The 24303-nt window shown below is 38.0% G+C and overlaps 1 protein-coding gene across 2 annotated transcripts in view; it reads left to right on the top strand.

The window, feature by feature from the left end:
• Positions 1-14781: 14781 nt before the first annotated feature.
• Positions 14782-24303, top strand: part of EML1 (EMAP like 1) — a 105031-nt gene continuing 95509 nt past the window's right edge. The window contains exon 1 of one of the 2 annotated variants that reach the window (XM_088149856.1): positions 14782-14962. In XM_088149856.1, the coding sequence (XP_088005982.1) occupies positions 14893-14962 (70 nt within the window). In that variant the 5' untranslated portion in view covers positions 14782-14892. The remainder of the gene's footprint in view (positions 14963-24303) is intronic. The other variant, XM_088149857.1, reaches the window with a different exon arrangement.

The following is a 24303-nucleotide window of genomic DNA, read 5'->3' as shown; positions in this document are numbered from 1 at the left end:
GTCCCAGCATTCCAGGGTCACATGATCATGATCTGGACGCTTGGCAACCAGCTCACACAATGGTTGCAGTGTCCCACGGTCACATGATCGCCATTTGCAACCTTCCTTCTGGCTTCCCACAAGCAAAGTCAATGGGGAAGCCAGCAGAGAAGGTTGCAAGTTGCTCTGGTAAGTCACTTGCAGCCTCCCCTGCCTGGCAGCAGCCATCCCTGGCCATACCACACCTCATAGGCCACCTGCACACCTCTCCCACCTGGCAGCAGCCACCCCGGCCTTGCTGTGCTCGTGTCCCACCTCATGGGCTACCCATGGACCCTTCCCTACCCAGCAGCAGCCACCCCTGGCCTCGCCGTGCTCACACCTTACCTACCTGCCTGCTTGCAATCTGCCTGTGACTTGCTTAATGACCCACGATCCTTGCTTAATGATGACAACGGGGATTGCCAGGATCACTGTTGCTAAGTGATGTATTCACATGACATCCCGCTTTACAACCACTTCACTTAGAGACAGAAATTCTGGTCCCAATTACTATCATTAACCAAGGACTATCTGTAGATGGAAGATTCTAGTCCCTACACTTTAATCCAGAAGTGACATGACTGCCTCAATGTTGCTCCCATCCTTTGCCAGCCTATTGGAGGGACAGCTTCCCATTGGCTGCCCACAATACACCATCTTTCACTGCACTGAAGGAAGATCCGAGAGGCAGTTTTCAAACCAGTTTGGGTAAGATTGTTCTGGCAGGAAAGCAGAGTGGCTTTGTTCTCCATTATGCTTGACTGCTGTCCCCAGTGGAATCTTGGTTGGTACAGCTCTGTAATTGTGTCTTTATCATTTAGAGGAGTACACATAAATCCTCCTTTCCTAATGGATGACAAGTTTCCCCAGCTACTTCAGAGGAAGGCAAACACTTCTGTTCCTATCTTGCATGTGGAGATGAGGGAGATGAGTACTTGGGAGTGGTCCTTGTCAACGTTTTGGAATGCTCCCTCAGAAATGGCCTCACTTGGACCTTCTATTATCTCAAACCTTTAATTCTTCTTTTATTTCTACTACTGTGTGTCAAAAATGTAGATTTCTAAACACTTTCTGATTTTATTTTAAGCAGGGGGTAGCAGTCCCAACACGTCTGGAGGGAGGGTGCCAGGTTGAAAAAAGATGTACAAAACAACTGAATACAATCCAATGTACTGGTTTGAAATTTATCCTGATAATGTTATATTCATAATAAGAAATAGCTGCTGGGATATGTAGATCCTTACCACAATCAGCAGATAGATTAGACAACTTATTGGGGTAGCTTAACAACACTTTTGTAACCACAACAAAAAAAGAATTTGTTTTCAATTTCCTAACTGATTGTTGTTGATTATTATTATTTACAATTTTAAATAAAAGCAATTCAACATTCTACATTGCATAAGAAAATGTTTTCCCCTTTAGAACCTGCTGGTTCTAAATGAATGAAGAAATAACTTTTTTTAAAATGGATTGCTCAATACAAATGGATAACCTGTTCTCACAGTGGTGAATTTACAACATATAAATGTATTCCTGTTGTATTATTTATGGTGCTGATTGCTAATTTAACCAAATGTGCAGCTGTTCCCTTGAGATGTCTCTATTTACCATAATTGCATTGTGTCTTGATGAGAAAATGTAATTTACAATAATGTAAGAAAATGGAAAATACATTTTATCAACCAGTATAATCCTTATTACCATGTTTGTGGGGGTTGCTTGTCAATTTAATGACTGATCATATATCATTTCATGCTAGTTTTAGAAAGTATTGCTTACTTGGGATTGAATTGCATAAATATTTTTAAGAAATTGTAACTATAGCCATACAGTTATTAGATTCACAAAACATGCATAACCTGGTTACAGAGTTAACCAATTTTCTCAGTTTCCATAATACAGGAAATTGTAAATTAATCTTTCAGAAATATACAGATATACTATCCTACTATTCCTGTTTGGGGTAAGCAATGTTAAGGAAAGTGCACAAAAGGAGGAAGAAGACACAAAGAAATTAAAAGCATAAGATAAAAAGGAAATACCACTATAGTAAATCTAGTTTACATCAATGCCATTCACCATACCTCTCCATACCCTTCTATCCTTGCTTCTACCACATCTCTATCATTTCATACATTATCATTTATTCTTAAAATTTCTCTTCTTTTCAGGATCTTATAAACTTCATCCAACCATGACTTTCTTAGTCTTGACTAGTCTTGCTCCTGACCCATTCACTCTTCCTTCATAAGTTTGTTTCACAATTCATTGTCTCTTATTAGCTGTTCTGGTAAAGCATGCTATAAGAACATAGCCAAATATAATGATCCTGAGAATTATAACCACATTACAAATGTGATTATAAGATACATAAGTTAATTCAGGCAAAAAGAGTATAAAGCTAAAGTGTAATCCTATGCATAACTATGCAGAAATGAGCTCCAATGGTTCAAATGGGCCTTACTTTTCAGAAAGTATTTATAGAATTGCAATCCTTGGTTTACCAGTTTGCTCTCTGATTAATCTGCTCTACCACATTGGGCAAAATAATCTTACAAGACGGGTTAGGTAAGGAATGAGTATGTGACCAAGGATCCCATGCTTTGGGAAGGCTTGTGCTAGCTAGCACAGAAGGTACGGGGAAGTGGCTTCCCTCCTTTTTCTTGCCTCTAATCCTCTTTTGGAAAATAAAATATATATCCCATGTATGATTCTGGACTTAGTAGATTCTTGAAATCTACTAAGAAGGTATAGAAACTTCCTTTTCTACTCATTATATCTGCCTTTATAACATTTACAATCAGAGTTCTTCAACAAATAACCTTGGTATTTGTTGGGACTGCTATTCTCAGAATTTATTTATGAAATGTATACACCACCTCAATCCAACTGGACTCTATAATACAGTATATACAGTAACTATAACAAAAACTAAACATACACTGATGGCTCCACAATCAGCCCTGGAAAAAACAAGTCTTGACAGCTTTCTGGAAGGCCAAAATAGTGGAGGCTATGCTCATCTCAGAAAGTAAGATGCTCCATAGGAAGAGAACCCCTACAGAGACACCTGTCTTTGCACCCTTACATTACCTCCTGGTAGGTGGGAACTCTAAGCAGTTCTGAGTATCCAGATCAAATGGGTATATCTGATTAGGGAAAGGTTCTCTCTTAACCATTTAGGTGTTTAAAGGTAGTGACCAGCATCTTGAATTGTACTTGAAAACAGGAAGAATTCTCAGCTAGCATGATCAGAGGCTGGTAACTGTATTCACAGCGCAACTGTAGGTCACCTTGTTTCCCATTCTTGCTTAGAATTTTAAGAAATGCATTTCCCATCTATCTATAGGCACCATGTAGAGGAAGTCTGCTCTAAGGATAACCTACTATAACATACTCATCATAGTGTTGCCCTTGAAAGCTCTGTTTGAAATACGTCACAAAAGTCTTGATGATTACATGAGCTGCCAAAATGGTAAATCTAAATGCAAATACAAGAGTTATCCAGTTTTTTTATTCATAATCAGATTTTGATGGTATAAGTGATATGATGAGGATGTTTACTGTATTTAGTTTCAAGTATTTAAACATTTTAAGGTATTAATTTGCATTTACAACATCTTAGAGAATACACAGAACTCAGTGCTCTTGAACTAAAATTACGCATTAGTCACAATTTCACGTTACAATGCCTATGGGAAGGTTTCCACAGATATGAATTACCATGCTTTTGATGTCAAAATGCAGAAAAGTATCTTTTGATATGCAGTACATAGTAGTTTTGATAATCAGTCCTCTTGCAACATGGTTCAGAATAATGAGGGAAAATGGCAAACAGCACATTCAGTATTCAGATGCTCAGAGCATATGAGTTCTGAAGAAGATGGTAGGAGCAAAATCCCTTTTGCCTTACAAATCAGAATTAATTATACACTCACACTAAGCCATGGAGACGATTCTTAATCATTCTGCAACAGACTCTGTGGAATCCTTTTGTGTTGACAGAATACATCAGCATTATTTGAGATTTAATATTTTGCACTGAATATATTTTAATTTGGAAGCTATGATGGTCAATGATGGTTTTGATTCAACATGCTTGTAAAGTTTACTTGTAAGGAATAAATATATATTTTTTAGGTTTTGGATTTCCCAGAACTATAAAGAAGACAGGGAAAATGGAACTTGCTGAATTCTCATTTGAACTGATGTGATGAAGCTCTATTGAATCATTCTTCTGGAATTTGGCATCCTCTAGATGTTCATTTCAACTCTCTGAATTCTGAAACTTTGAGCATACTAGCTGGGAATTTTGGGAGGTGAAGTCCAATATATCTAGAGGGGACTAAGCTGTGGATAGGTGTCTCAGCTTAAGAGGCGTTTAAGAATGCAACTATCCATTAGTGTTACACTTGTCATAAACCACAATTTTCAGCTAAAAAGGTGCGTGGTTGTATTGTAATCAAATTAATAAATATCACCATCTCTTTTGATAATGTCTACTTATGATTGAAACTTTTTGAGGAAATTTCACATTTCACAACTACCTTGGGTAATTTACTCTAATGTGGCTTTATTGCCCACTTTCCCCAAGACATATAAAATTATATAACATTGATTTAATTTTTATTGATGGTTGCCAAATTTACTGTAATTAATATTTTGCTTTGCATCAGTTTTATTTAAAAACATTGGAAAAAGCATTGGCACAAAAATTAGTAGCACAGCAAGTAGTCAAAAGTATTAAGAATTCTTTAAAGATAGTTTTATTCATATTTGGATTCTGGGTTTTAGATTATTAATAAAATAATTTATATTAAATTATCTTCATCTATGCAAATGTCCTTTTGGCAAAAATATTTAATATGGATATTTAAAATTATATCTGTATTAAGATTACAAACACGTATATTCCCAGACTAGGTGATTTTTTTAAAAGAAAAAGTTCCTGTGTAGTTTCTGCTTAATTTTGTTTATGAACTTTATTATCCTTTTACACATTTTAATGTTTTCTTGATGCATTGTTTAAATGAACTTTTTAAAATGTATATTTTAAAAATCTTTTAAAAATATAATTATTTCTAAATAGATACCTTGAGAGAAAATGCACTTTAAGATGCTTATTTAAATGCGAATGTAGATTTTGTTTAAATTACTCATTATGGGAAAAGAGAATGGAATGGATTTTTGAGTGAGTGTGTTTGAAAGTGACATGAACAAAAAATAGACTGATCCATTTTCTTTTGTGGCTCAGAGATAATAACCTCCCATTTTAAGTAATTCAAAGGAATACGCTCTCAGTCAGATGGCGTCTGATATTTTTTCCACGTAAACTAATTTGGATTTGTACAAATCCATCAACGGTGTTGTTGACTGAACAATGCTTTATGGAAAGATATTTTAGTGGTTGTTTCCTAGTTCTCAGAGTCCATTAAAGATGCTTCCAAATCTATTACGCAGCTATGCATACTCGTAAGCATATTATTTCCCTCTGTTTCATTTTGTGCTATAGTCTAACAAGATTATAAAGCATCACACACTCCAAGCAATGAAATTATCAGAATGTTTTTCCTTTCACTAATCTTGGTCCCAAAATATGATAATATCATGCACTGATAGTCAGAAACTAAAACTTAAAAGTCATTCCATCCCCAAAACAAAGCACTGAAATGTGCACAGGTCACATATGATAAGTTTAAATCAGGTTTCCTTTACATGAGATTTCAAGAATAATTACATTAATTTTGCCTAGATGTTTTTCCTTATTCAGTAGTAATATTAATAATATTATTTCATTTCTGAAAGCAAAGAAGGCCAGTTGGCAGCCTATAAGCCAGATATGACACCTGACTGGCCTCTACAAGTGGTCTAATAAAATATAACTTAAAAATTTGATAACATAAAAAGATTCATATATCGATGAGGGAGAAGTAGACAAAAATCTTTAATGTCATTTTTTTTTCTCTATTTAAATCTATCAGAAAGAGTTTTTACAACTGTTTTATGGTATTCAGGATATACATATTAAGAATAGTAATAGTGATGTAATGTTTCCTTGGAGTTTTCCTGATATCTGGAAGGAAGTGATGTGCTGCTGCCTTCTTCCAGAATGTATTTTGACTTTCCAGTCTAGTTTAACCCCATGATTACCTGGGGCCCCCTTTGTTTGAGCCCAAAGCCGCCAGGTGCTGCCGCTGCCTGTCCAAAGTTCTTTTATTTTTTAGCATATTCCCTATGCAGTCATACTTTTTCTTTGTATATTACAGTCAACAATCATCTATTCTGAAAATCCAAGACATATTTGTGCTTCTCTTACCAAAAGCACAATACAAAATTCTGTATCATAATCTATTGACAACACAACAGGCTCAAAAAAAAAAATTATAAGGGAAAAATTAAAAAGAAACTGATGATGCCAAATACGGAGAAGTTACATGGGATTCAAGATCGACTTCAGCAAAAATAAGGAGAAATCAGGGGTATCAGCACAAGGGGAGGGATGTCAGAATAGGCAAGATGGCAGCCAGAGTGTTACAACTGAAGCCCTACTCTTTTGTTTGCACTTGTGGCATCTGGGAGTTGGGAGAAATGCTTCAGGATCATGCAGAGATTATGCTTAATAATGTATACCCGGGACTGTATGTCTCAAATTTTGAAGTAGATTAATACAACCAGAATATATTTAATGGGACAATGCAGTATTTGAGGAATCTTACTATAATGTGTGCAGTAAAATATTTGTTCAAGATATACCAAGTAACTTAACCAACCTACCTTCCTTCCTTCCTTCCTTCTGTCTTCCTTCTGTTCTTCAATAATCCAAACAAAGTGATATCCTAGTTGTGAGAAAAGGTAGTTAAAATTAGCAGAAAGATACAATTTTTTGGTAAATGTCTGCTTTTTTATACATTTAATAATGGATCACTGAACTTGTAGAAAAGGTTATTAAAACAGGTAAGAATGACTATTTTTTTCCAAAATATGCCAACTTCTTTGAAAAATGGCATAATTTCATTGTATGGAAACAAAAGTTAAAGGACATCAGGAAACTCCTGTGGCTTGTTATAGAAATGCATAAGGATAAGAATAAAATCCTTACATTCATCTAATAAACTTTCCAAAATATAGTATCACCTAATCAACATATGCAATATTACTTACGTTATTGTTATTTACATTGTTGATGGGGGAAAGATACTACTGTATTAGTTACTTCTCAGTTCCAGTATAATACTCTAAATATGTAGTGAGATAATATTAGCAGAGCTCTTGTAACTCTAGGCTGTTATTTATAATTATGATAAAAATACATAATCTACCAAAGAGGTAATGTTTTTAGATGCACTGTTTCACTAACTTCACACTATAGTGGGATCACTATGGACACATGCAGAAATTGTTTGGCATCAAAGTCAGACATGATGAGATTTTCATTGATTTATACAGAAAATGTTTGACAACTTAATGAAGTATAGATTACACTTGGGTTGACATCTCACTGAGAGTGCTATAATTATATTAAATTGTGTACTACTTAATAGGAAATTATCCTACTTAACCATTTTGCAAGGAATGGAAAAAGATAATCTAAACCTACTTCTAGATGGGTTTAATGTCTTTACAAGTTGCACCAGAATGTGGATCCAGACACACATTCAGATGTACATCCCCCTGAAAGCAGTATAATGCAGTTAGATGGCTTTCACATTTAGGTGACATTTATTTGTACATTCACTTCCTGATCCAGTGCCTGCATGAGCACACTTATTGAATGATCTGTTTTCTGGGTTTGCACAACACACTGCACCATCAACCAATCTAATAGGCTGGTTTGCACAATATGGTAAGACCCCCCCCCCCAAACCTAATGAAGGTCAACACTAATCAAACTTACTATGATGTGCAAATGCTTCTACTGCTAGGTTTTCTGTATTGTGTGGCCTCAACCAGTAGATATTATGTGCAATAAGGAAACTTGTTCCTGAGTTAAGAAGAACACATATTGGGAGGGACAGATATCGTGAAAAGGGATATCTGGTGTGATCCTCCAAAGTTAAGCACTTTTTAGTCCCATTCTTTCAAAAAGAAATACATAAACAGAAGTTGAATTCTGTAGTTTGAATCAATGGGCTTCAACAGCATGTTGGTTTTATTGGATTGTACTCATACTTCCTGGAGGCTTAGTGGGGGATTTTTAGCAGTAATACAGTGGTATTTATAGAAAAGAATATATGTAGCTCAGGGTTGAACTGTGGAGTCCTTGGGATTCTTTGAGGTTCTAACCCCAAGCTCAGAGAACCCCAAGGACTCCACAGTGGTATTTACAAGATCAGGTATAGTTCCAGTGTTTCTCAACCTTGGCAACTTTTAAGATGCGTGGACTTCAACTCCCAGAAATCCAGCAAACAAGCAATGCTGGCTGGGGAATTCTGGGAGTTGAAGTCCACAGGTCTTAAAGTTTCCAAGGTTGAGAAACACTGGTTTAGGCTGATGAGCAGGACATTTAATCTAAACAATGCATATAAAGAGAACCCTATTCATACCTCTCTGAGGCAGGCTTGTTCACAGTTTCGTGTCAGGCCTGCACAACTTTCTTGTGACCTGGTTGCTCTTTTTTTCCCTTTCTTTCCAATTTTCTTTCTCAGATCATAGGGGATGTGGCTGCCAACACTGTAGAAAGCGAGGCTAACATTTTCAGTGCTTTATCCCCTTTGTCTTAGGTAGGATTTATGGAGCTGTCAAAGTTCCCATTTTGCCTCCTAATAATAGAAATAAAATAGAAATGGTTCTAACCATTGCAACTTCTTTTATCTTGAAAAATGTCTGGAAACTGCAACTGATGCAAAATGCAGTGGCTATGCTGCTAACTGGTGTGAAGTACAGGGATCACACTCTCCATCTACTGAAAGATCTATGCTAGTTGCCAAATGCCTGCCAAATATAGTTTAAGATGTTGATGGTAACCTTTCTGTGGCTCCGAGGCTATAGAATCCTTTGCTGCTGGCCCCCTTTTTCTTTATTGAGGAAAATGACATGGATTTTAATTCATTTTGCTTTTAATTGTATTGACTTTAATATTCCTGTTATGTTGGTTTTAACTGCACCAAGCACCTTGAGTGAGAAGCAGAATATAAGCAGAGAGGCAGGGTAGGATTCTAATAGATAACTAAATATTCAGACCAATCTTGGTGGGGTGTTAAGAGTTTTGATGTGAAATGAGTGGCTTGGACTTCTACAAAGCTCATAAAAGTTTCCATCACTGGACAAAGGGGCCAACATTGTTGGCTTTGCCTACTCCAAGTATGCTCTGAGGATTGTAAAAGAGGTGCTGGTGGGTTACACAGATTGTACACCTATGAGTGACATGATGATATAAAGTCAGAGTGGGTAATCTTGTGGCTGTGTACCAACTTTATTTTGTCCCATTTCATTTCAGTCAAGGATACAATAGGTCCAGTTCAACTGCACAAAGGCCAGAATGTTCCAGTTTTTAAGTAAAATAGTTGCACTAAGCCTATCTAGAGTTATCTGACAATTAGTTATGATGCTTTGAAGCTTCATGATGTAGGAATCACTTATAATTAACAGGTTGACCACTCCTGATATAGATGAGCCATTCATCTGGCACTGAAGTTTAGTATCTCAGACTGACAGTGTCCCCAGAAGAATGTATGTCAAAATAGTGAAGTTGATGGTTGCAGAGGCACAATTGAAGCCTCACTCCTTTTGTATGTGCATCAATGTGGCGTTAGGGGCCAGGCTTCACACTATCACAACTGCCATCTTTACTTTGTTGGGTCATCCTCCCCTTCCCCCAATGCCACTGTTTTAGACAAAGGTCTTTCTTATTTTTTGCTAAATTCTGTTACAGAGTTGTAAGGGATTGAGCCTTTGGGATGCAAAACTTTCTGTGCTCCTATGCAATGGCCTTTTTAAAAAACATGGTGGTTAGTTGAATCAGCCATAGCTCGGTCAGGAGGCCAAAATGAGCAGCTTGGCATTGCATTAAAACAATTAAAAATAATGACAGGTCCTTGCCTAAAGACCTTGAAAAGGTCTGTCATTTTGCCATGCATTAGCTGTTCTCCTTTGGCCAGCATCCAAAATATGTCAGTCTTGGCTGAACAAATATGCAGAACTGTGAATTAATCTTCCTTCCTTCCTTCCTTCCTTCCTTCCTTCCTTCCTTCCTTCCTTCCTTCCTTCCTTCCTTCCTTCCTTCCCCCCCTCCCTCCCCTCTCTCTTTCTCTCTCTCACACACACACAAAACAGCATTTGGCTACTCAACTGTATATTTTGTTTTGGCAATTATTTATGAATATATGAATTCTTATGTGCCTTTGCAAATCTTACCTAGTCTGCAACATTCAGAACACTACAGACTCAACAGCAAAATAGTAAAAAACATAAAGAGATACTAGAGCATGTGGTATCTTGGCTGAGCTCAAAAAAGCTAGACAGTCATCCATGATTACTCACTGCAGAAGGTCTGTCCGCTAAAATAGGATGCCTCCTGCAACAGCTATAAGAGGAATCATGAAATTCTGTTCATGTTAGTGGTGAAATCCAAAGACTTCCCTGTATACATTGGTGTGAGGTAGGACTGCATTGCATCTTCATTGCTGTTCAATACTGTGATTGATGCAGTCATCTGAAAGGTCTTTGCTGACTGGCATGGCATCAAATCTGGACAAGATGAATTCATCACAGATCTAATGTTTGCTGATGGCAGTGAGATTTTTACAGGCAGTGAAAGAGAATCCTATGACATCCTACTTGATATAAAAACTGCTCCTTATCCATATGGCTTAACCATCAATACTGACAAGATTAAGAAATTCTCAACCAATGGGTCTTGGGCAACCATCCGCTTTGATGGAACTCAGCTTGAACAAGTTGAATCATTTAAATACCTCAGCAAAATTGTCAAAGAACAGAAAATAGCTGTCATAGCCAATAGCAACAATAGACTTGGCCAGGGTGCCTCAGCCTTCAAAGCACTGACATGGTGCCTCTGGCAAAAAAACAACACATAAGCAACGTATAGTAGATGATGAAATTCAGAAACACTGAATGTGGTGGTTTTGACGTATTTGCCACATGGGTCTTTGCTGACTTATCTTCTTTAACTGCTCCAGAAATCATAACCTATATTTTTCAGCCAAAGAAAAACTTTGCGAAATAACTGGCTCACAACAAACTAAAATGGAGGAATATGCTACATGACATCAGCAGACCCAAAGCACCTAGAGATGCATACTGATTATACTGTGGGTTGTTATGCAAGTTAATAACCTCAAGTTTAAATTCAAAGCCTGGATACTACCTGAATGGTAAACCATTAGAAAATATGAGAGCTACAGGCTAGACTGGAAAGTAAAAAAAAATCTGAAGGATACATCTATGAAGTTACCAGGAACTGAGCTCAGTTGAAAGATTTTAAATTCACTCATCTACTTCTTGTTATAATCCTAAACAGCTATGTGAATGGAGTAAGAGGCACCAAAAGGAAAATGCAATAATTTTTCCACTGAAAGCAAGTGGGCATACAGGAGCATAACACTGGCTATGCACCATGGATTTCAGATGCCTCTCAATATGGGAATGGACAACTGCTGTGGTTTTTGTGCAGTTAGAGTAACCAAATGAAGTGCTTTGAGGGGAATGGTTAAATTCACACAACATGCTGATGGAGAACTAAATAAACTACGTTGCTTAGCAGAGTGTCTCAAGCCAGTTTCCACATCATGAGTAATCATCTAAAAGTTGTCTGAACATAAACTAGTTCCTTACTACAACAGTTAATCATGTAGTACAATGTATATGTTCATCAACATGTTTAGGATATCATGTTTTAGAGGAATTAACAAATAAATAAGATATATATCTGAATGTTCTGATCCATAACCTTTTTGATGTTCCAGAGATCATCTGGATAAATGGCATGGTTAAAAAGGTACTGTTCTGTTCCTCTAACACTTTCTCTCTTTAACATGAAAATACTTGGTTGAATTACATTGCATTACATTATATTACATTACAAAGGCCCAAAGGCTCCAGTCCAACAATGGGACTAAGCCCCAGCCACAAGAAACTCTTGCTGGACTAGGCCATTTTTTGCAATATATCAGTCAGCACAACAATGTAGAATATTTTTGCTGAGCAAAAAGTTTTGTTTTGTAAAGAGTAGAAATTGGAGAGGTCAGATACAACAATGCCTTGTTGAAGACATAGGAGCCCATTAAAAGTAGAAGAAAAATGTTTAGTCTCTCTTCATTACAAGACATGACAAGGCTACTACATAGATTAGTTGCTACAGTTTGCTAAGACATCATGTAATTTCTTTGATTCTGATTTAGCATACTGTCTCAACTCAGACACTAAGTTCTAAGAAAGTCAGTTAGCCAGTTAATGAATTACTGTGTTGTGCAAACCCAAACAACTGTAGGTTATTCAATTAAATTATGATAAAATATACCACAGTTTAGCAGTGTGGGATTAAACTGTAGCACTGCTTGCTATGTTCAGAATATATCATAATGCTCTTACAGAGGACCGAACCTTATTCTACATTATTGTACAACAGTTACTTTGGTTTCTCCATGCAGTTTTCAAACGGGCCAGAAATTTCATTCCGTATTACCATATGCTGTAAAGCTGAATAGTTTCAACAGTTTAATACCTCTTAACTTTTATATATAGCACAATAGTCCTAACAGTACACTACTGGCCAAATTTATTCAGAAATACATCTGACTGAGTTTACTTAGTGTGAAGTTACAGAATTTCAGCTTATGTATGACTGGAATATTTATATTTGGGAATAAGGAACACTAAATTTAATGAGAATTCCCACTAAATCTGCCGCATGTGCCTTCAACATATACATATGTACAGTTCTGATTTTCTGCATATGCACAACAGGATGTGTTTCAAACTCTGAAAAAACTTGCCAGAAGTCCCTCCTCTGGGTGATGCACGTGTATTCTAAATGCGCTACAGAACTTTTATCAGTACAAAAGCCGTTTTAAAATTATCTTGGAATTTCTCAGTCCTCCCATGTCACTAATTACAGACTTCCTTCTTAGCCTCAATTAAAGCTTCAATCCTAGGTACACGTGCTTGGGAGTAAGGCCGAGTACTTTACGTTAAGTACAGGAATTTCGGATTGCACGGCCCACTCCTTTAACCATAAGCCCCTTTTAATTATGACGGATTTTCCCGTAAAGAGGCGTGAACTAGAACACAGTAGTCTTAACAGCCAGTTTCAGAAGCATTTTAAGCAGTCACAAAACATTCGCCCAGCACCTCCCAGTTTTTCAGAAACAGCAGGCAGAAACATTCGTCGACCAGCATCAGAAATGTCTGCTTTTCCTTCAATAACGTTCATTTATTGATTGCATCGCTCCACTCTCGGTAATCTCCCGTTTCTGCCAGAAACTTTTCGCCAGAATCTCTTTTCCCTTTCCCTTTCTCTCTCCTTGGGCCTCCCGCGGTTCCCCGGGTCCTGCCCAAATAGTCGCCAAATTTCTCTCCCGTTTGTTCAGGCTCCTCGCTCCTGTGCCCTTATTCTGAAAAGGGAGCTGGGAGGAACGCCATCCCCACGCCTGGGCGGGGCAGCGCGCTTCAGGCTGCGAAGGGCGTCGTTTGCAATCGCTGAAACCGGAAAGGTGGTTTCTGTTTCTTATCGGAAGGACCGTTGTAAGGAAAAAATGGGATGTATCAGGATCTAAGACTGCTGGAATTTATGGTTTCTCTCCTTAATGTGGATGCAGTAATTCCTGATACGTGCTGGGAGCGATGAAAAGGCATTCTGCACATGCTTGGGAGCCGCGTTTTTAAATGACGCTTTCATATTAAGGTGGGATCTCTCTGGAGGGGCTCTTCTGCGCTGCAGCACGTAAATGCGAGCAGCCCTGTGTGCAGGCTGCTATACTTCGCGTCCCAGGGATTGACTGTTTTTCAGCGATTTACTTGAGGGGAGCGGGCAGGAAAGAGCCCGTTCCACAGGGAATCCCCCACACATTCCCCTTTTTAAAAACTCCTCATCGGCTATTTTGATCCTTGCCCTTACAGACGGGTCTCCTTCAAGCACTCCCTATTTGTGGAAGGAACAGCCTTCGGATCCCCACTCGGGTGGCTGAACATACCAATCCTCTTAGCCGTGCTGTGGTGTCAAGGTTGGAAGAGTGATTAAGGGCTAGGTGCCGGCGAGGTAGCCTCTTATCTTCCTAGGAAGCCCCAGATATGCTTTATGCAATCACCCTTCCAAAGGATGCTGTCCAGCTCCCTTCGTGTGGAGCAATGAGTTTTGCCTTCGGAAAGAAACGGATTGCAACCTAAATTTGGAGCGAAAGGCAGCCCGCTCGCCTTCCATTGAACGGCAGGGTAGGGAAACGCGGTCCATCTTTTTCTAGCGGCGAAGAATAACGTCGCCGTTCTCAACTTAGCTCTTTAGACAACAGGCGGAGGGGTGGGACTTTATTCCGCCTGGCTCCCCCCAAGTCTCAGAGAGGCAGCCCCATTCTCCCCTACTCCCCTCCCCTCTTCCCCCTCCCTTTCCAGCGGAGGAGAGAAGCGGCGGCGGCGGCGGCGGCGGCCCAAGCCACGGTGGAGTGAATGCGTTGTCATAGCAACTGGCAGAGGCAGGCGGCAGGCCGGCCCCAGCCCCAGCCGCCTCAGCTTTTCCTCCGCTCTTGGACTGTGTGGGTGAGAGAACGGAGCGAGTGGAACAGCGGAAGAGCAGCCTGAGTTGAGGAGAGCGAGGGAAAAGGAGGGAAGAGTGGCTGGAAGAGGGGGTGATTTGAACTGGGGTTGGGGGGCGAGGATCCCAAGGGGACGGAAGCGGGGCGCGAAATTGGCTTCGGGATGATGGAGGACGGATTCTCCAGTTACAGCAGCCTCTATGACACTTCTTCGCTTCTGCAGTTCTGTAATGGTAAGGGGAGGAAAGTAGGATACCGAGCGTACATGCGCGCACAGAGGGAGAATCCGAGATCAAGGGCCGCTGGGGATGGGTTGTGGTGGGTGGGCATCGCCCTGAAGTCGTGCAGTCGTGGCTTCAGTTTTGTGCCTGGCAAAGATGGGCTGACTTGGCAAGTGGGGCGGATGTGCCGGAGAAGCTGGCTAGGGATAACCGCCCCCGCCAAGCCCCCAGCTTTCCTGCTTGGAGGAAGGCTAGGGCCTCTTCAGGGCTGTTCTTTCTACCTCACTCTTCAGTTTTAGGTTAAAGGGAGAACAAGCGTTTATCTTCACCAGCCCTATCTTATTTTGCCTGACCGAAAGAAACGCTTGGTGTTTTAGTTAGCCGCATGCGAAGGCTAGGGAGGGGGCAAGAGCTGTGCCTGCCTATGGAGATCAGCCCCCCCCCCCTTGCAGGAATGCATTGACGTATGTCTGATAGAAGATCGCGAAGAGTGGAAAAGAAAGTAAAAACTCATCTTGTGTGTTTGGAGGGAGGAAAGCAGTTTCTACTTCTGGGCTTAACTTCTAGGAACCGCCCCGGGATTAAACGCTGAGTTGATTGACGTGTTCCCTTGTTTTACAGTCTTTAGTTCTGAATAAGCAAAGAAAACATTCAGAATTATAAGGAATATATATATTTGTGAATCATATTATAATGTCAGTCATTGAACTTTTATGTAATTCTGATGATGAGTTTTGTTCGTTCGCATACTGCACTGCATGAAAGATTTATGGTTTCTTGTGCAGTTATTTTTAAAGTAAACAAAAGTCTTGAGATGGAAAATATGCTGGTTTCTAAGATGTGTAGTTTCTGGCATGTTTCTCTGAGATTATAATAAACCAAATGGTGTTTGGATGGTGATGTAATAGAACACAGCTTAATTTACAGGAAACTTTTGCAGTAAAATTTTAAAAGCAGAAGACCCTTCCTGTAATTAGAGATGATATATTAATGTGTGTATTGTCAATTGGACTCAATAGGATATTTTTAAAATGGAATTTAAATAATTTGCAAACATCCTAACACAGTATTGATTAATGAGAGTTACATGCGAGTACATATGTATACGTTTTGCTGTTAACTTTAAAAATATTTAATTGTGATTTAAAGTGTGTGTTTCTTTGCCTGGAGAAATTATAATTGATTGCAGCATACCATACCTTTCAGTACAGTGTAGTTCACATATTGTTTATATTTGTGTTCCTGTAGAAAGAACAAATATACAAAATACTGTATTTGTGTAGGACGTTGTTAGATTCTGTTTTTTGCCAGTGATATAAAAAATAGAAGAACTCTTCTAAATCAGCTGAAGGTTGGGATTATTTAAAGCAAATTTTATACTGTATTGTGGAAATAAAATATGTGGTTTGCATCTCTTTTTCATTGTTTGCTTTTCTGTTTAGACTTGTAAATACTGTATATTTAAACATCAGTAAGGTTCAGGAAGCCTAATCATAAATTAGAGTCTTGAATGGATAAAACTGTATGTTTACTGCTTTCTGTACAAATAGCTTGATTCATCTGTGCCTTCCTCACGTGAATTTAGTTTTAACAGGATTAGCTTTCAGGAAAAGATGTTGTAGAACTGGACTCACAGCCACTACCTTGGAGAGATCAGATGATAATACAAATTCTGTCTTATAAAGAGACAAAGTAGAGATAAGGTACTATAGAACTGGTTTTAAAAGGAAGATTGCTTCTCAGTTATGTGGACACTTCAGAAAAGTGCTCTAGCCATAGAAAATAATGTGAGAGAAGTTGATTGGATATGAATATAATCCAGATGAAGGAAGTTTTCTGCAATTTAGAACAGATGGGAAAACTTGGACCCTTCAGATATTGTTGAAGTACAAGTTATATCTTTCACTATTGGCCATGTTGGTTGGGTAGTTCAGTAATATCTAGACAGCCACAAGTCTCTCTAGAAATTGAGCAAGTAAATGGAATGTTTGCATTCTATTCTCTTTAAGGGATTAATTCCACAATCAGAATTCTGCTATAATGAAGACTCTGCCTTGTATACCTCTCTTGATGGTGGCATCTGATGAAGATTCATAAGTTGCCAGACTGGTTAATGAGAGGTGGTTTTTTTTCAGATGTGCTGGCTATAAATTCTTAGGCTTTGTTAGGCTTTACAGGTAGAAACCAGTATTTTGAAGTGAAAACAAATTTGAAGGTAGTATATTTGGGATAAAATCTCCCATTGCTCCTTCAGAAGTAATGTTGATTTGCAAAACATCTGCAGGCTTGAGTCTGATCCTTCTGAAGGAATACAGCCCAAGTACAAAACTTAATTTTGATGTTAAAAAGTAGAGACTGCCCTGAGAAATCCCACAGTGCAGTGGCCTTGGGAATGACCTGAAGTGGCCCCAACATACCTTCTCAAAATTTCCATCTGGATAAGATCAGAATCAATGCAAGTCAGACATGAAAAACTACATACTTTTCAACATTTTGTTGTCTTAGGTACAATTGGATGGGTTAGCATACTGCTTTAAGCCATAAACCACAGTGCTTGGATTCATACAGCTTGCTAAGCCAAGTTAAACAAACTATGTCATGGCATAGGCGTGTGTGAACCAGCCTGTTATGGCTTATTCACCAGACCATGATTAGGAAGTAATTACCTAGCAAAGCATTTGGCAGAGTATTCCATGTCATGCTAATTAGCGAGCTAGTTAAATATTTGCTGGATGGCATAACAATTAAACAGATATATAGCTGCTTTATAAATTCAAGTATATTCAAAGAATGCTAATCAATGGTTTCTTATCAAATTGGAGAGAAGCATCAAGTAGAGTTCTACAGGGATCAGTCCTGGGTCCTCTACTCTTCATATTTTTAATGACTTGGATAAAGAGGTGGGAGAATGCTTATCAAATTTACAACTGACTCAAACTGGGTGGGATAACTAATAACCTCAGAGCCAGTTTGCTGTAGTGGTTAAGGCATCAGGCTAGAAACTGGGAGACCATGTCCTGCCATTCTAGTCCTGCCTTAGGCACAAAGCCAGCTGAGTGACTTTGGGCCAGTAACTCTCTATGAGCCCCAGGAAAAAGGCAATGGTAAAACTTCTGAAAAACTTTGCCAAGAAAACTGCAGGAGCTAGTCCAGGCAGTTACCAGGAATCAACACTGACTTGAAGGCACGTGCGTGTGCGCACACACACACACACACACACACACACACAAAACCTTAGAAGAGAGAATTAGAAAGTAACAGAATGAATTTTAACAGATTTGAATTTTTAGGCCTTGTTCAATCATGACTTGGTGATGGATAAGCATGCAGGCTTGGTGTGTTACCAAGATCCAGCTGGGCAAAGATGGCAACATCACTCTTTTTGAGATCTGTAGTATTGGGTTTCAGATCCTTCACAGTTTTGATGTCAGGACCAGGGGGTTGGGAGTGGTGTTGATCCTGAAATATGCTGTATCAGTGACCAGGGACTCTTCCTTCTGAGGTAGCAAGGTATAATTATCTATATGTTAGGTTGGGCTAGAGAAACAAAGTAGGGGTCTTTCTGGTGTATCAGCTGCCTGCTGCCTGGCAGGATCTCTTCTTGAACTGCTTGATCTCTCTGGGCTGGTATTGGAATCTCCTCAGCTTCTGATCTTGGATGACTTTAACGTCTATGCCTGGGGGCCATTTTGGGAGTTACTTGGGAGTTCAAGGCCTCTGGCAACTATGGGCTTTATCATACCTTGTGTTGGGAGCTCGTTCTCAGGATCCATCCATCCAAACTCCAGCATATGCACCTGCTTGTGAACCAAATTTATCTTTATTCATAACATCAAATATAGGAATATATTTTTATACTAATTTTATTAAAAAATTATAATTGCAACAATACAAACTAATGCAAATTAAAAAAAGAAAAGTACAAAAAGAAAAAAAGGTGCAAAGAAAAAAATAGAAAAATAGAAAAGAAAGAAAAATTAAGACTATAATAAAAAGAAAAGAACTATATAAAGAAATGGCTTCCCCCTTCATCACAATTATAAATAATTTTAGTAATTTATCACCTTCTCTTACAATACAACAAATGATCTCTTCTTCCCATATCCCATCTCTTATCTATAAACAAATCCTTAAAGCCTCATTATCTCAGTCCTGATGCCAGTAAGAGTCGATTAAAAGTTACCAGAGATAACATATCTATTTTAACCTTGATCAAATAACCCGACTTTATATTCCTTCCTTTTACTTCTAACAGTCGATCTTGATTTCTTTTCATTTTTTCTTTGTCCCTTCTCACTAAATTCTTCAAAGCTTTGACAAGGCTCTTTTGTAAATCCAATATAGGAAAATTGGCCAGGTCACTCTCTTGGTTTATTATTTGTATATCCCTTTTAATTATTGAGGTTTCTTTTGTGTGTCCAGTGTAACATCTTTTTCTGTGTCATTCTTGTAGCCAGTCATTTCAAAATCCACTTTCAAATCAGTCTCAATCTTGTCCAGTAAAACTTGTCTCTCTTCCATAACATCTTTTAAACACAGTCTATCTATAGAGACAGAGACTCTTAAAATTAATTTCAGGGTCCATTGTTCAAAAATATCCTTCAATATGTCCAATGTTAAAATATTTTGCTTCATTCTGTATTTGTAAATCAAATGTAAGTGTTCTCCTTTAATTGTAATCTTTAGTTCCTTCTAGTTCCTTCTGGTGTCCAATTTTTAAAGTCTTAACTTACAGGTTTTTTTTTAAAGAATTCAAAACATTTCCCATGGGATGGATTCTTATAATTAATTCTAAAAATTTATTTCAAATTTATCTGGACTCTTAGTCTATTTGTACCTTTCTAAAATCAAAGTTTTAATTACCCTTTTGCTGTTTATTCCAAAATATATATTTTTTTAAGTCCTTAAACTTGTATTTAAAACTTCTTTCGCTAAGGATTGAAGGAAACTCACCCAGTGCTATCAAACTTGTTAATCCAAAGGTTCCAAATAGCTAAAAAGCAGTTAACAAGCAATTTCTGAAAGTGATTAGAAAAACAAATATGCAAACCCAGTGTCCTTTTAAAGATACCAACCACGGTTTGAGCAAGTTGGCTATTCCCTTGTCTCCCAGAGCTCTAGACCTGCCAGAGGCCACTGTCTTGCAGTCTCCTTGTGAGGAACAACTGTCTGGAGCACTTGTGGGTGATCTCAAGTTCTCTCCTGTCCAGAGAGGAATTACGAAGAGCTGCTCTACTCGCCAGCTCTTCATTCCACTGTGGTCATGTGCTCTGCTTTTTGTGAAGCAGTTCACAATCTTCAGTCCATTTCTTTCCCAGAAGTCCAAAATAGGAACATCTTAGTTTCTCTTTAGGTCATGCAAAGCTAGTTGTGTATGTGGCATTTAGCTTAAGCAGATACACAGAAAGTATTTCCCTGTTCCTGCCACTGTGTTTGAATGCTGTAAAAGCAATAAATCACTATATAGCTCTAATTGTGTTGCCTTCAGCACTTAATTGTTTCCTTGCCTGCAATGTTTCTTCTAAAGTCAGCATGCCTAATTTATTGTAACGTGTGGCTATACTAAATCCCACCCTTGGAGTTAATCAAGGGCATTAGATATGCTGAGGTGGCAACCTGCTGTGGCTAGCAGAATCTTGATGTTCAGATCCTCCTCTCTATTTCACTCTGCACTAGATAGACATAATCCCATGCTGTGCTGTCTTCTTCCATCTTTGGAGATCTTCCTTTCACTCAGGAACTCTTTGATGGTCTTCTTGCATGTCTTCAGCAGCCAAAATTTCCAAAACATCTTTTTATTTGTATTGTTTTTTCCTATGTAACCCACTCAGATTCATCAAGGAGTCAGGCAGCCTCAACATTTAATAGATTAAATAAATAAATAAATCTCACTTAATTTGCCAGCCATCATCATCTTCTTTTCCAGTCTCCAACAATGGTTCTCTCTTCCTGTCAGCTCCTTAACTTATTTGATCTTCTCTTCTCCCACTTGCCCATTAGAGTACTGTGCATGTGAAAAACCTTACCTACTCCAGCTCAGTGCTTTGCCAGATTATTTTATTACCTTCCAAGTACTGCTTATCTGTCTGGAAGATCATGTGAGAGGATGGCAAACAGTGCTTAGCTGCTCCATTCTGTCATAGACTTGTTCCAAGTAATTTTGGGCCCAACCTATGAAAGTGGACATACATGAAAACTCATTTTTGCCTCTTTGCAATTTTGTAATTATCTAGATATCCAGGGCATTACCACCAGCTCTTTGCCAGGTTAGATCGCTTCCTAGTCCTGATCACTGATCTCCATGGGTTAAACCAGACTGATTAAACTGATCCACTCCAGGGATGGGGACAAGATGGCAACTGAGATAGTAACATAAGTGATTTTGTCTTAATGTTTTTATTTTGGCTCTATGGAGTATGTTTTCATTATTTTTAATTCTAAGATGGGGAATATCAACAGAAATAGTTGCTTGGGAAAGGACAAGATCAAAGAAAAAAGTAAGCTGACAACTAAAATGAAGAAGCATTGATGAAAAAACACTGAAAAGAGAAGGATATTTTTATTCTAAACAACTTACATTAGATCAGCTTACAATGATCCAATGTGCCATCGAGTGTTAAACCTTAATGTTTGTAATAATTCTAATTATTTTCCAGTACTAGATTGGGAGAGTGAAGAATTAAAAGCACTTGAGAAGAGAGTCTCATTAAAAGCTGAGGAAGATGTTAGACCAGAAATGGCCTTGCTCTGAGTCTAATATGGATTTAGTAGCAAAGAACTGCTTGCTGACAGCACATAATTTCAATTTATCAACAATTACTGTCAGTTAACACCATGTTATAGGAATTAAAACATCTCTTGGAACAGCATAAATTGAAATTGAGAGAGGGATTTCCTAAGGAAATTATATTAAACAACTGAAAACTACCCATGATAATGTAACCCTGGAAGGGCAGTGATATAGGTGGGAGTCTGAAGATACAATTTGTGTCTAGTAACAGAAATTCATGTATTTTTCAACTGCATCAAATTGTGCTACTTATTACTAATGATATCGCTCATACTTTTGCTAGTGAATAGGTGCTCTTTAGTATTTTCTCAGCCACCAGTGTCTTGGATCCCTGCTCCTTCTGGCTTCTCTATTAGGCAAGGAGGGATTTGAGGGCTGATTCCAGGAAGTTATTAATGCCTCTCTTTGGAAGTAGGTGGCAGTGCAAATTGATAGTCATTAAAGCCCCATACGACTCTACACTAAAATATCCCCAGGAGTATTGTTTCTGGGAGAAACTGCTGGGAATTCCCCATTCTCTGTGTTACATATTATGGAAGCATAGATGCTTCTTTTCCATGACAATGCCTATATTTTGGAATAGCTTCATGCTTGAAATGAGTTGTGATCTTTCAGAAAGTGTTCAAAACAGAATTGTACTAGAGACTGACGGTGATGTATGACACCTAGGATGATTGTAATTATGTTTTTTATGATATGTAATTTGTAATTTTTACCATGGATATTTTATTTTTATGTATTCGTTATTGGAAACTTCAAGAAATTCAGGATTGTAGCAGGTATGAAATCCAATAAATAAATAAACAATATGATTTGGCATAAAATACATTGTCCAAACTAACTTAGTTAACTGGCCATCTTGACATAAAAATAAATCTCCAGATGATAGGTCAGCTAGAGGGTGGCTTTAGCAATTCTTAAGCATTTATTCCTGTTACGTTTTCTTCTGCTGTGTAGCTTTTCCATTTACCCCTGCTCCTCGTTATCACTGAATGAAACCTCCAGCCACATCTGAACCCACCTTAAATATAGTGACATTTTGCCCCCTTAGATGAAACAATAGATGTCATCTCTTACCCACAAAAGTCACAAGTTATTTTGACATGTGAGGCAGAAATCCCATATTTTGCCAGGCTAGGCAGAAAAATAGCTAGTAGTAACACATTACAGTAACTTAAGTTTGCTGCCCTCATGGCATTCAGCATCTGCTGTGTGAAGTAGCCACCTCACTGTCTAGTGATAGAGCTGGTCCTGTAATTTTTCTCTTTTTAATCTTCCAAAGGAATGTACATCAGACTTTTTGCCATATATCCATTATATGCAGCTTAAAACTTATATCTTCTCTCCCACCATTATATTTTGTAAATGGATCTTTCTGTTCTTCTGAGAGAGGATTATGTCCTTTTAAAAAAAAGCTAAACATTTCTCAGTTATGTTTAAGCACAGACATGCTGATGCAGACCAGTGCCTAACTTCTCCTTAGTGCGACAACATTACTTGCTTTTATTCCCTTCTCTGTCTGAAGATTTTGTTTTATAATACTAATCCTATTAAAAAAAACCCTTAGCTGATTTCATGGCAACACACTGTAGTGTCATAGGAGCAGAGAATTTGCCAGACTATTTGTAATTCATTGTTTAGCTAGCTGGTCATGACACAGCTTGGCAATTTCTCAAAGATGGAAGTATAATACAAAAAGGTGGCCTTTTTTGTATCCTTTTCAGATTGCACTTATGTATGACAGTGGTAAAGCTATTGAGTGATTTCATAAAAGCGCTAATGTTTTGGATTCTAAGTGACTTTTTGGTCTTCATTTTTATCCTTCTTCATCCATGTCAAGAAGGTTCAAGATTTGGCATTCATCCAAGTGACTCAGTCTTCTCTTTTACTGACAAAGGAGAATCAGTGCTATATTGGACAAATACAATAATGGGAAGCTGTTTTGTATTCTAAAAAAAATTAGAGGTATAGTTGAAATAGAAATGTGCTAGTTCTTGCACATTTTCTAATTGCCTGTATTATATATCATATATATATTTTATCAAAGTCCTTATACTGGATTTAGCTTACCAATAAGCCCCAACCATCCTTTACAAGTGAACTGACTGTGGCATATGTATCTACAATAATTTAGTTATGACTGATTGGTAATAGACTCTGGATTAGGAGGACATGTTTTACTATAGTTTTATATCATTTTCCCCAGAAATGTTACTATTTTAGTTTATATAATATTAACTTATTTCAGTGTAAACTGAGTCAAGGACTTTTTGACGGATAAGGAAACAAGGTATAACAGAACCAATAAAGAAGCAAACCCTAGACCAAGGTTTCTGTAATAGTTACTTATTATTCCAATCCTAAAATTGATTAACAATCAAGAATACATTCTGTCATTATACTGTTAGATCTGCTATGGGTTAGATCTGTTAAGTGTCACATAGTTTTGTTTTTCATGGAATTTCTCTCTCTCATACACAGTCATATCATTTTCTAAGTCTATTTTATATATCAAATATCATCTAAATTTTTGCCAGACTCTAAACACAGCCAGGTGCTCCTC

Source organism: Python bivittatus, unplaced genomic scaffold (genome assembly GCF_059951505.1).
Source record: "Python bivittatus isolate LINGU-HERP-01145 unplaced genomic scaffold, Pbiv_v1 ctg000580_np1212, whole genome shotgun sequence".
NCBI lineage: Eukaryota > Metazoa > Chordata > Lepidosauria > Squamata > Pythonidae > Python > Python bivittatus.
The sequence above is the reverse complement of the archived record's forward strand: the minus strand, read 5'-3'. Positions and strand labels throughout refer to the sequence as shown.